This window comes from Hyaena hyaena, unplaced genomic scaffold (assembly GCF_003009895.1).
Source record: "Hyaena hyaena isolate Hyena2069 unplaced genomic scaffold, ASM300989v1 scaffold_28, whole genome shotgun sequence".
NCBI lineage: Eukaryota > Metazoa > Chordata > Mammalia > Carnivora > Hyaenidae > Hyaena > Hyaena hyaena.
This window is the reverse complement of record NW_024080660.1, coordinates 1,455,537-1,468,901: the sequence shown is the minus strand read 5'-3', so window position 1 is coordinate 1,468,901 and position 13,365 is coordinate 1,455,537. Positions and strand designations below refer to the sequence as shown.

Sequence of the window (13,365 nt, the reverse complement as noted above, 5' to 3'; positions counted from 1 at the left end):
ACCTAGGCTTTCTAGGCTCTGATGTGTAATCAAATACACGTAAAGATATGTAACATCCACCCTGTCAGCATGATTATTCATTCTGACTGCTAGTCTGCTGAAGTGATCTGCCTTCCCTGGGTCTCATATAATCCTTTATATTGCATTACTAAGTCATTTTCTCTAAGTCAGATTCTGTCTGGTCATCAGACAGTCATCATCTCAGTATCAGAGCACTTTATTCACATCTGTGCCTTGATTTGCCAGCTTATGGGCTCAGTCAACCATATGTTGCTCTGAGGGTATCAATGGACATAAAAAAATCAGAAAAAAATGGGAGGGAAATAAATTTGCAGGAAACGTAGTTAATTCCTTCCTTTAGTCCCTAACCTGTAACATACAAGAAAGACAAAAACTCCATAATTAGCCACAGCAAGAACTTAGGAAGGAAGGCCCAAGCTGACAACAAAAAGAACACCCAACTTGTAAACCCTCTTCCTTGCCTGGGACCCTGACACTCAGGGGTGACATCTGTAAGCAATGTGGCCTCAAAGCAAGTAGCACTGAAAGCTGGAGCTCCAAGAAGACAGTGGCTCAGATCCCCATGGAAAAGCAGCCCTTCGCCCCATCTGCATAATGCTTCACAAAAGAATTCCCAAGACCCATACAGGCTTATGTTGAAATTAACAAAAATAAATGAAAGTCATAGAATTTGGAAATAGAGAGAAAACTTGGGTGTCACTTAGCCCAATACCCCTGATTTCAGAGTAAAGAGAATCCTATGCTGGTGTGTATGGTGGAGCCAGAGCATTTACCACAGACCTTGGTGCAGAGGTAGGGCTAAATAAATATTTGTTCAGTAATGGATGGGTGGATGGGCATAGTGGTTTGAAATCACACAGAAAGATAGTGACAGGGCCAAGATTAAAGGATCTAGAATAATCTCTATGTTAATTTTTAAAAATGACCTTAAGACTAATTTTCATCAGGGTTTTTTTCATGCACATTATTTCATTTAATCCTGATGATAAATAACCTCATGAGGAAGACTTTATTATACACATTTTATACATGAGGAAACTGAGGCCCAGAGGTAGAAATATCTTGCCCAGGGTCACATGCCCAGTGAGTAGCAGAGCTAGAATTTGAATCCAGATTTATCCAATTTACAGACACATAAAGATGCTCCATGCCCAACATCAGGCTTGAACTCATGACCCTGAGATCAAGAGTCGCATGCTCTACCAACTGAGCCAGCCAGGCACCCCCTGTCCAACTTACAAACTCAAGCAATGCTACACTCCAGCATGTACCCTCTTATCCAAGAGTCACAGCAGGGGACATACCCTCCTAGCCCCAGGGGACTTCTAGAGCTCCCTCCTTGGTCATCTGCACATATTGAGCAGAGAGGTCCTTCAGGAGTTTCCTAGAAACATTTAAGTTAATCTGCAAATGGACCTCCAGAATTCAAACTTCTCTCAAATCCATGATTGTATCAGACATTTTGCAAAATGGACTTAAAAACTATGCTGTTCTCTTTTATGCTTTTTCTAAAATGCTCTCATTTGAGACACTCGTAAATATCCAATAGCCCAATCAGCAGCCTGTACTAACAACCATCTATGAAATAATGGCCGAGCAGATGGACCTGGTCAGGGCTGGCGGGCCTCACCTCATGGACCAAAGCAGCCCCTTCCCATCCTGTATCAGTCTTCTCAGCAGCCAAGGCAGATCTGCTCCGCCACAAACCCTAAACCACCCCCCAACATCCCAGGTCTTTTTGAATGCAAGCAGCTCCTTACCGGATATCCCCATGAGCCATTCCCCGCCTGGAACTTGGAATAGTAGCTGCTCCGGCTGGTGGTCCCATAGTTGTTGTAATTGTCGGCCAAGCCATCATACATGGAACCTTGAGGACAGAGGCAGGGGGTTAGGACAGTGATGGCCATGTTCTTCACTCACCTCTCCTCCCCAGAGTGTCATGTCTATATCCAGGTCCACCACACCCCATGGAGGAGACCAGATCTCAGCTCTTGAAGGAGGAGATAGGAAATATATCATCTCCCTGCCTTCTCTGTCTCTCTACCTCCTCCACAGCCAAGGCCAAGGAAGGGCCCAGGCAGACTGCCACGGGGACAGCTCTGCAAATCACGGCTGAGCCCTTCCTGGGCTGACTGAATGTCTCTCTGGGTGATTTGACACCCACAGGTCAGAAGTTGGCCTGGAGGGCCTCCGAGCACCGCCATTCCATTCAAGGGAATCACGACTCCATGTTCCACAAGGATAAGCTTCCCACTGGGGGGACACTGGCAGGGTCGCAGCATTCCCGGTCCAGAGTCCCAAGGTCAGGGCCACAGAGCCGTGAGCACTGATTAGAGGCCAATTCAAGGCAGGACTCTTGTTTCGAATGTCAGCCCGGCCCCCACTAGTGACGAGGTGATCTTTCGTCCCTTCCTTCATCCTCTAGGTGCTCCAGATGGTGAAGGGGGGAGGGGTGGCCATCAACCTCAAAGGCCCTGGTGAAGATTAATTAATGTTTTCAGAGTGCTGGGAGACCCACAAATGATAGGCTCTGCAAGAGGACAAAGTGTCATTAGGGTTATTAGCGGCAAAATGGCTTTGAATCACAGAAATCGCAACTGGGTTTTGAACTGCTGGTGGGGCTCGCTTCTATTCTCCCCTTCAGCAGATGGCAGGTGGGCCCCAAAGGGTAGTCCCAACACTGCAAAAGCTGGTCTGTTTGCTGTCTTACTGTCCTTGAAACACAACTGATCATGACATGCCCATGACTTTGCTCATACAGTGCCCCTTGCAGAGTCTGCCTTCCCTTCTCAGCCACAACATTCAGATCTCACCTATCTTTCAAGGCCAAGTTCAAGATCTCAGCCCTTTGGGGAAGCCTCTTCTGACCAGCCCTGCCCAAGGCAATCTCTCCCATCTCTAAACGCACACTGCCCTGCGGTCTGTACCCTGACTCACATCTTGCCTACTGTCCTGTCCCCTACACTGGGACCTACATGAAGGAAAAGCCATGGCTCTGTGTTCTGGACATCTAGAGCAGGGCTTGCCCCACACTCTTATTAGATGATGAGCCCTCTGGGATAAACAGAAAGTGGGATCCAGTGAGAGCCTCCTAAGGGGGATGGCCACTTCTTTTCTCTGTAGTGATGGTCAGACTCCAGAATCTGAAACCCTGTCTAGGGGGAAGGGTTTGACAGTGATCTCACCTGGCAAAATTAGCTCCTTCCTCATCCACCATACCCACTCAGACTCCCAAATCTTTTTGGGGTGGTGGGGGGACTGGAGTATCTGGGTTGAGTGCAGAAGGAATAGCATAGGGGCAACTTTGGAATGTGGCAGGTGTCTCTGGCTGGTGCCACTTCCTCTGCCCACAGCCAGCCGGATGACCATCACATAGCACATAGAAGGGGGTGCTGCCACTGATTACCACTCCCGCATCATGGAGGATCAACAGGCCATTAAGCTTATTGGCTGTGGCAGAGACAGTTTGCCCTGGGAGCCTAGAGGTGTTGACATTGGTCTTGGCTCTGACATGTGGGCAAGTCACTTGTTCTCTCTGAGTCTCACTTCTTCTGTAGAAAGAAGGGGTTGGCTTCTGTACACCCCAAAGGCCCCAGACAGCTCCAGTGTTCCATGACTGTGTGACTATAGTAACCCATGGCCCATGGCATTCAGAAAAGCTTGTAAGGAAGATGGGGAGACATCAAAGGCCACACTAGCACCTCCTTTGCTACCTGCCTCAGGGTCCTCCCAGAAGTGTCCTGCAGGCCCAGGCCTGACTCCCAAGGGGGACTCCCCCTGAGCTCCTGACTTACTCTAAGCTCCTCAATTGAGCACACGCAGCTTGTTCCTCTCCCTTTCTCAGGAAGCTGCCCCCCACCCACCCCCCAGAAAGGCTGCCTTTGTTGGGAGGAGTCTGGAGGCAATCTCATGGGCTTGGGAAGCCAGAACCAGCTCCCATCAGGGAAGGGGCTGCAGACAGGACCCTAGGCATGTGTGGTCCGGCCCTGGGGCAGCCGACAGCCAGGTCTCGTCTGACTCTCCTCCACCCAGCCTACGTTTACCATCCCTTCCAGGGGTTGGCAGGCCAGGGTTCACTTGGCTGTTGCCCCAAGAGCAGGGATTTCTCACCCAAGGGCAGGTGTGGGTCAGCCAGCTGCTTTCAGATGGAAAACTTGGGGTGGTGACAAACAGAGAGTTCTGTGGAGCCCCAGGGAGGCCATCTGCTAGGGGAGGCATCCCCAGGAGGCCCAGTGGAGGACAGGCTCCCATGGGGCCTCTACCCCTTTTCAGAAGGGAATCTGTCAGCAGTGGCATCACTCACTCTATCGGTCATCAGATGAAGCATCTTTTTCCTCCATGCCCTGCACCTGCCTGCCTCCCTCTCACATAATCGTCTCCATGTGGGAGGTAGGGCATTCTGTGCCACGGAGGCAGGGGTGAATAAGACCTCCGCAATGCCCTATAATTCCAAAAGCCAGTCCCTGTGTCCTAGTGGTGTCATCAGCCATGCAGGTGTGGGCTGTAGCACTCACCACTGGGGAAGGGGGGGCGCCAAGGCCTTCAGGTCCCTCCAGGTGGCTCCGGAAGGCACTCCCTGGGGTCCATCTGCAATTGGGGGTCAGATTACCTGACTCCCACTGTAAGATGCTTTATTCGGCTTCCTTGTGAGAACGAGGCTGCCATCACCCCAGCCTGCACTGCTTCTCTGGAAGAATGGTAGCTGCACTTGGGGTCAAGCTTCTGAGCTCGAGGAGGAGTCCAGAGAAGTTACCTGCCTGAAGTCACACTTTGTATTGTGCCCGATGACCAATGAGGTGCAGGCAGGAGGTGAGCTCTGTTAATAGGAGTGCTACTCCCATCTCCTGACCCTAGGGTGTCTGGCTAGCACACATTGCCCTTGGAAAGTCAGGCTCAACACCAAGAACATGGGCGTTCTCAATGAGAGCAATGGTAATAGCTCTGTTAGCTTTCACTTCTCCCTAATCCTCTGACTTCTCTGGAACTCATTCCTAAGAAGCCTTTTCTGTTTAGCCCTACCCGGTGCCATGTCCCCTGGCTGACTGCGTCCTCAGGATAGGGGCGTGGTAAAGTATAGTCAGCTCTCCATCTCATGACAGTGCCAGTGTCCATCATCATGTACTTCGGGCACTCATTGAGGCAAGAACTGTGTCTCTTCTTTCCCTGCGATCTGGGGCACAAGGCATGGCTCTGGGTGGGGCTGGGCCAGACCTGGACTGGGCTGTCCCTTTTTGTTAACTATCTCTCTCTACCCACCCCTCATGGTGGAGGTGCTTAGATTCCTGGTGCCTGGAGGCTGCATACCCCCCACATTGCAGCATGGGCTCAAGGTCCTCAAAGGACCCTCCTCCCACCCCTGGGGAGGGGGCAGGCCGGGTGATACAGGAACAGAGGATCTGAGAACAGCTCTAGAGCAGGCACAGCCACCTCTCTGAGGAGGATTCTTGGTGTTATGAGTGATAAGGAGAGGTGATCCCAGCACCCAGCTCACCCCACAGAATCGCCCCTACTCTCCTAGCTGAGCAACTGCATTCCCACTGTTTTCTCCCGAAGGGCGCATATGTCATAAACAAAGGATGGCGGCTTCTCGGTGAAGCTGGCTGCCAGCCTACCTTGTGCATTGGGCATCTGCCCACCCACAGAACCCCCAGTTCAAAGAGCAGATGTCTGAGAATGTATGCTTTCTTCAGCATACAAGCAATTCCAGTGGCTCTGTCCACACAGCTTGTCTCATCCTGTGTCAGTGTTTCAGGGCATAAAGCCATCTCAGAAAATCGACCACTCAGACCATCAGCGTCCCTGGCTGCTGCTTCCCTTTGGTGCTCAAGACGATTATCTGATTCTCTCTTGTGTCATCGGGGCAACCCAAGCTTTCTTGCCTGCCAAAGCTTTGAAAAGGGAGGCAGCTTCTGTGTCAGGATGTATGGACTTCTCTCTCCAATGGGGACAGGCCAAACCTTTGCAGGGATGACTCATCCTTTTCCACCTCCAAGCTTTCAAATAGGTCACACCCACCGCACCTGAAACATTCTTTCTCTTCTTCTCAGCCAAACCCTCTCCCTGCATTCAAAACCTTACACAAAAATCAGCTTCTCCTAGAGGTGACTCCACCCAGCTCTGGGCACTCCAAACTCTCTAGCGTAACCATGTCAGCTTTCTGTCCAACCGCTCTACTCACTCCGTGTTGGCTTGTGTGTTCCTTGGAGTGTGGCTTCTGTACATTGTGTGGGTATGTGTGTACATGGATATGTGTGCACACCTGCACGCGTGTGCGCCTACGGGCCCTTTTCCCAGAAAGCAGGGCCTAGATGTCCCCAGTTAGGCTGGGAACTCCTTCAGGTGAGAGATCTTCTGCTTGTACTAGGTCCCCACCTGACTCCTGACCCCGGGACCAGGGTCTGCCTCGAGAAGGCACTCATGACCAACAGGCTGCCCTTTGGGAAAGAGGTCACCTGAAACCTCTCTCTTTCACTGCCTTTTCCCCCCAGATCCCTCTCCCTCGCTAATCAGGAGGATTTGTCCCACAGCACACTGCACTAGATGTATATCTACGGCTTGATCTGTGTCCCTTAAGGCCAATTGAAGTCTCTTTTGGCTTCTACACTGTAAAGCCCATCTGTTCCTTAGCACAAAAACACTTAGGAAAGGAAGCTCCTTATCTTCCAGCCTTGAAAACGCCTTTATCTCAGCCCCTGAAATCCCTTCCACCTGTGGTGCCTCAGTAAGGTTGGGCCCATAGCAAGAGGAATTTGTCTCCCTCTCTCTCTGATCCTACCCTGCTCACACACTCTCTCTCTCTCTCTTTCTCTCTCTCAGAAATAAATAAAATAAAAAATAAAAAAAAAAATAAAGAGGAAAGTAAGAACGGCCAGAAGACATTTCTAGGATGACCTCCCTCTCTGATGTTCAAGATTGGGCAGGAGCTGTGCCCACCTGAGCGTTCAGGTGTCCACGGGATGGGAAGGTCCAGACACCCATTTCCTTCTGCCCGGGACAGCTGGGAGCACTGTGGACATACATCTCCTATCTGGACACTTTCATGAGCCTAAGGAGGGCAGGGAGTTCAGCACAACCTCACCAGGCACTTTGGTGTGGTTCTCGCCCTACTTCTGGGCACGTGTACAGAGCAGAGATGCTGCTATAGCCCATGTTTGCTCCTCTCCCTCTAGCACATCTGCTTCGTTTTCTGATAATCTGTTCCTGGTCACCACTAAACCTAAGGATAGGGCAGAGAGTGGGGGCATCTTGCAGGGACGGGACTGGCACAGGGGGCAGGGCGGTGGGCTAGTGTGGGCAAAGGTCAGAACAGGACTCAGCCACCCGGCTGGGGATCCAGACTAAAAAACTGTCTTCAGCAAGCAATTACCACGTGAGATGTCTATTCACCCTTGTGCGTGTGTGTGTGTGTGTGTGTGCGCGCGCGCGTACGCATCCCACGGGGCTGATCCTCATGTTGAGTTTAAGTGTCAGTGAAGGATGAGGACAAGAACAACGATTCCTTAACTTTGCTGCTCATCAGAATTGCCTGGTAGCCTTTCGGGGTCCTGATGCCCACACTGTCCCCTGTGCTCACTAAATTGGAATCTCTTCGGAGGGGAGGGGACTCAAATATTTGCATTCTTTAAAATCCCCAGGTGATTTCAATGCATAGCCCAGTTTGAGAGCAGCGGACTGGATGGCTTTTGGTATGTTAGGGAAACCATGAGTGACACAGTGAGGAGAGGAGCCTTTTTGCAGGACAGCTGCAGCTGGTTTGGGGAGATGGCTTGCAGAGGTGGGGAGTGACACAATCTGTTTCCAAAGACTGTTACCCATCACAGCACATGCTGGAAACGATCTAATCTAATCTCTTACAGTTGTACAGTTGCAGGGACCCAGAGAGAGGCAGTGACTTGCCCAAGATCACATAGCAGTCAGCAATCAATCCAGGCAGAACTCAGGTCTCCTGCCACCAGGCTGGATTCTAGCACAAACTGCAAGGTGGTGTGTGTGTGTGTGTGTGTGTGTGTGTGTGTGTGCATAGGTGTGAGTATTTGTGTGTGTATGTGTGCGTGGTATATGCCTATGGAGAATTTCACACGAGGATATCTAACATTCTTCCATCTTACTTTGTCTAAACATTGTGCACCTTCTAGGGGGTCATACCCCATGGCAGAAGTAGTTTTAGACCTGGAACAGTTGGCTTATTGATATTTACCATTTGGTGTGTGCGGAGAAACATTTATTTCTGTTTTTTTCTAAAACCTCTGCCAATGAGCTTAGCAAAGGGGCAGGCTCCAGGGAAACTGCATTTGCCATGAAACATTCTGGAATATTTGGCATTTTTGCATGTGTTGTAACAGGCAAACGGAAATTCTGGTAAAACCTGAGCTTCAAGCCAAGATGCATTGTAAAGAAACAGGAATTGGTTCATTTGAAGTTTAATGAGGATGTTTCACTGTTGGAATAAGCTGAAGTCCAGACACCCTTCGCTTGCTCCTGGGCCAGCTTCAGTCCCGAGCCAACAACCCAAGAAGTGATGCCTGTTTATGGTTTGCGGTCAGGAACAGACAACTTTCAAGAGGGTAGAATGAGCAGAGCCTCACACAAGTAGAGGCTTATGCTGAGACACAGCCAAGTACAAATACAGAAACACCAACAAACCTCCACCTGTGCATGCCAGGGCCACCAAACCAGCACAAGTCTGCCCCCTAGGAGCGCCTCCAGCAGTAACTGCCCAGTGAGGGGTAGATGCAGGATGACGAGGGGGCATGGAGGAGGAGGGGCAGACACCTTCCCTAGCCCAAAGTCGCCCCAACCCTATCTCTGATCAAGGAGAAACTCAGGTTTGGCCATGTTAGGTAGGAAATGGTACTTGGGAGAAGAAAGGAGAAGGTTGAAAGTAAAAATCACAGATGTCTAAGTAGGTAGTGAGACACAGAAGGATGGGCTAGCCTTGGGACTTGCCTGGAAGGAGACTGGATGTGAAACAGAAAGGTGGTGTCATTAAACTTTGTGTGTGAGGAGCATTCATGGCAGAGGCAGTGGGGGGTTGAGGTTGGATCGAATGAGATGGAGGTTAAGTTTTAGGAGGAGATGCCAAGTGAAGTTCTAAAGAACCTGAATATGGAAAAGTGTTTCCGTTCGGGGTGCCTAACCAGTGCACTAGCCCTTGACCCCCTAGCAGGGCAGCATATGACCAACACCAGCAGGGCCTTTCCCCCTCAGGCAGGTCAAGCTTCCCTGGCAAAGATCTTTGGCCGAGCAGCCCCATCCCCTGGGTTTCCTCCTGCTTCCCACACGGTCTGAGAAGACACCCTGGTGCACTCCAGGATCCTCTGGAAGCACAGGAGAGCAATACTTAGTGGCCAGTTTGCAAGAAGACCCAGATGGGTACACAGGTTCACAGCAGCCTCCTTCTGCAGGGTCTCATGACACCAAGACCCCTCCTTCCTCCCTGGGGACCAGAACGGGGCATCTATCTCATCTGCTGTGTTTGGAGGATGGCATGGATGGAAGTGGGCATTGAGTCTCAGGCTCCTTCCACAAACTCCTTTTTCAGCCCTTGGTGACTCAGTTCCTTCTTACCGCCAAGATAGAAGAGAATTCTAGTGGGCAGGACTCTGGGGAAAAGCTGGTTCTATTACCAGAAGCCCCAGTGGCCGATTCCTGGCTGTCCTTCATGGCGTACAAGGAGTGGCTACTCCCCACCAGGCAACCTGTGAGCTGTGGCCAGCCTTCTTTGGAACGGGTGCTCTTAAACAGAGGAGCGCTGGTGGGATTCAGGGGTCCCAACAGAACCAAACACCCTAGATAATTCGACTCTTCTCTCTCTTTTTTTTTTTTTTAAATGTTTTATTTATTTCTAGGAGAGAGAGAGACAGCGTGAGCAGGGGAGGGTCAGAGAGAGAGGGAGTCACAGACTCTGAAACAGGCTCCAGGCTCTGAGCTGGCAGTCAGCACAGAGCCCAATGCGGGGCTCGAACCCACGAACCGCGAGATCATGACCTAAAGGAAAGTCGGACGCTTAACCGACTAAGCCACCCAGGCGCCCCTCGACTCTTCTCTCTTGAAGGAGAATTCCAGTGTGCCAAGCGGGGTGAAGGCAAGGCCCTGGGGTATGATCCTTCTACAACTGCCAGCTTGCCCCTCCCAGCAGCCACAGCAGGTGCATGGGATATAAACCAACACAAAGAGGGAGCAAAGGTAGTAGAAATGTCCACTGAACACATAGGGAATGCTTGGGCGGTTCTGACGCAGAGAAGGGAGAAATCTGATGAAAACAAAGCCAGATAAACCAGAAACACCAGCTCCAAGTGATCTAACCGCCTCCTCCACCTAAGATGCCGCTGGGGAAACTAGCCCCTGTGGGAACCTCGTCAGAGCTGAGGGTAGAGGGGACACACCTTCTGGGTCAGTCTTTGGAGAGGCCTGTTTCTGGAGAGATATGCATTAGCCAAGGAAGTCAACTGTCGCCTGACTGAGGCCCCCTGGAAGACCTTAGGATGGACAGAACAAGACCCCACTGAATAGGCGGTACCCACAAAGGGCAAGGTCAGAAATAGAGCTCTGTATGATGACTGACCATAGCTGGGAAGAAGAAGGGGTGTTGGAGCACCTGGCATTTTTGAGATGTTTCTGGAGCTGTGAGCCTGGAACTCAGGCCAGGGATGGTGTGGGAGAGGAAAGGGAGGGATAGGTGAGTCTTATGCAGAGAAGAGAGTAGGTTGCATTGAGCTGCGACTGGATTCTGGCCAGAAATGGGGACACTTTTCTTTTTCAATCCCAAACCTACTTCCAAAAAAGGCTAGTAAGCAACTACCAAACCATAAAAAGAGAACGAGGCCAATGCCCTGAAGTCTGTATGACCTTGAGTGGAAGTCTGGCAGGAGAGGAACCAGGATCCCAGGCAAGGGCAAAGGGCACCCCGAGCGGCAAAGACCTTTAGGTTTGGGGTGCAGAGAGGTCCTCAGCCAGCCATTTTCTCTTCCTCAGTTCTACACAGGGGCCACTTAGGATTGAGAGAGCCCGGAAGAGAGAAAAAGCCAGTGGTAGGAAATGTGAGCTGGTGTGTGGGTGCTGTGGGACATGGGCAGGGGTCTCTCCGCTTTGCCTCCTTCCTCTTTACCACCCCCACACCCTGTCCTCTCTCTTACGGGCCCAGCCTCCATAAGTAAGTCTTGGTTGACCAGTACTGGTTTGCAATCTGTGGAATCTTCGTTGGTGCTTATGAAATTTAGCTAAACAAATAAATAAACAGAGAGATTGCTCGTTGGTGTGTAATTCTCACTGCGAATGCTTTGTATTAAAGTATTTGGCCTAAAAATTCTTCACAAAGGTCCCTGTCAGATACTGTACCTTCCTTCCTGAGTTTCAGAGGGGCCTAGCACTTTCTCCTAGCCTCCCAGGCTTGGGGGACCTCAGCACAGAGTTGGGGGTGGGGTTGATGGCTGGTCAGGCACCTAAACTAGACAAGCGCTTGCCATGAGGGCTCAGCCCCGGGGGCCTTCTGGGATTCCCAGCCTCCCCAACCTCAGTTCCTGTACAAGTGCTCTCCTGACACTTGTCCCTTCCTACTTAAGCCAAGGGAGGTAGGGAGAATCTGACGGGAAAGGGAGTTTCTGCATTAGCTATTGAGGGAAGAGGGCATCCCCAGATCCCCTTCCGGGTCCTCAGGGCGCCTCAGGGAGCGCACTGGTCCTGGGGTGACCTTCCAACCAGACTTGCCTCTTCCAGGTGCGAGGCTCCCGCTAACGTGTTCCGGCACACCACGGGCTTGTCCCTGTTCCCCGCGGCACCTCCCCGTCTCGCAGGGCCTCTCCTGAGCACCTACTCAGGTCACGGTGACTCCCTTGCCCGCCGGCAGCCACACACTGGCCCCACCTGGACGGGGAACTTGCCGGCCTGGGCGCGGCTACCTGCCCCTGGCACAGTGGAAAGCAGAGCCTCAAGGACCGGACGGGGAGTGAGGGCGGCGCACAGCCCTGGAGAGCCCTGGAGAGCCCGGGGGAGCTCTGGGGACCCCTGGGGAGCCCTAGGGAGCCGAGGCAGAACCAGAGGCAAGAGTCGGGACCTCTCCCGGAGCAGTTTGGGAAGAAAGCCTTCCGGGCGCCGGGCCTGGACAAGGGCCCGCGGGCGATCCTCAGCCTCCGCGCGCTGGAGGGACGCCCGGGGCGATGTCCCCCGCCGAGCGAGCCTGCCTTCGCGCCCCGCAGCCTGGGGATCGCGCCAGCCGGTCGGCGGCCGCCGCTCCACCCGGCCGCACCGGCCGCGCAGACCCCGCCTCCCCGCGGGCCCGGGACGCGCGCCACCTGCGGTCCCCGCCGCCCGGCCGAAGGCAAGGGGCGCGGGGCAGGCGCGCACGGGCCGCACGCGCCACGAGGGCGCCCGGACTTTACCTCGGTTGGAGTGGCTCAGGGTGGACGACTGGGAAGACTTGGACTTCTGCCGCTTGACGGTCATCATCACCTGCTCCTGCACGCGCTGCCTGCCCGACGTGCCGGTCTTCATCTTTTGGTCCGACGGCAGAGCCAGCGTCGAGTTGTCCTGGTCGGGAAAGCATTCGTAGGCCAAGGCGGTCTTGAGCGGCGAGTGGTTCATGGCGGCGGGAGGCGCGGGCCGGGCGTGCGAGAGCCGAGAGGGGCGGCGAGGGGCGGCGAGGTGCGGCGGGCGGGCGGGCGGGCGCGGCTCTGCTGGCGCTCAGCGGCTCCCCAGGGCCATAGAGTGAGAGGTCCGCGTGAGGCTCCCGGCGGCGGCTCCTGGCGCCTCCACCCCGGCTCGTCCCTCGGCTGGCACTGGCGGGGCCCGCCCTCGGTCAGACTGGATATACCACCCCTGCCCTGCACCACCCACTCCACTGGCTGCGCGCCGCCGCCGGGTGCCGCGCTGCAGGGGCGCTGCCGCTGCGGGAGCGAGCGCTCTTGGAAGGGGGCAGGGCTGCGAGTCCGGCGTGTGGGACCTCGGCGTCTTGCTCTCTGCTCCTGTCTCTCGCTTCCCTCCCCCGTGACGTGCAGGAGGTGAGGCCCCAGGGAGACGCCCCTGTGTCCTGTTCCTGCTCGCTCATGGAGAAAGTATGTGCTCAGCTCAACCCGGGGAGACTTCTCTCGAGGAAAATGGAGGCTTTCTCGACAAGCCCCCCTCCCCCGCCCCGAGAGAGGCTGAAATCCACCTTCCTCTGTCCTGAGGTCAAGGCAGGGACAAGCCCCCTGGTGAGGACTCCCAGGCTGAGGACTGAAGCACAGCCCCTGCCCAAAAGGAGTGCTCCATCCTATGGGAACGACCCATTCTACTCTAAGGCAGTGGGGACATGAAGCCTCAAGGACCCGACAGACATGAGATACAAAATCACAAAATAGTACACCTGTC

At 53.4% G+C, this 13,365-nt stretch overlaps 1 protein-coding gene and 1 non-coding gene across 2 annotated transcripts in view; both read right to left on the bottom strand.

The window, feature by feature from the left end:
- The window catches only part of PKP1 (plakophilin 1), a 51,184-nt gene extending 38,272 nt beyond the window's left edge, over positions 1–12,912 (bottom strand). The window contains exons 1-2 of the mRNA XM_039227622.1: positions 12,399–12,912; positions 1,782–1,888 (exon numbers count right to left, since the gene is read on the bottom strand). Coding sequence (XP_039083553.1) covers positions 1,782–1,888; positions 12,399–12,600 — 309 coding nt within the window. The 5' untranslated portion in view covers positions 12,601–12,912. The remainder of the gene's footprint in view (positions 1–1,781; positions 1,889–12,398) is intronic.
- TRNAK-CUU lies at positions 1,170–1,242 on the bottom strand. The gene has a single exon. It is a non-coding gene; the product is annotated as a tRNA-Lys (tRNA).
- Positions 12,913–13,365: the final 453 nt, after the last annotated feature.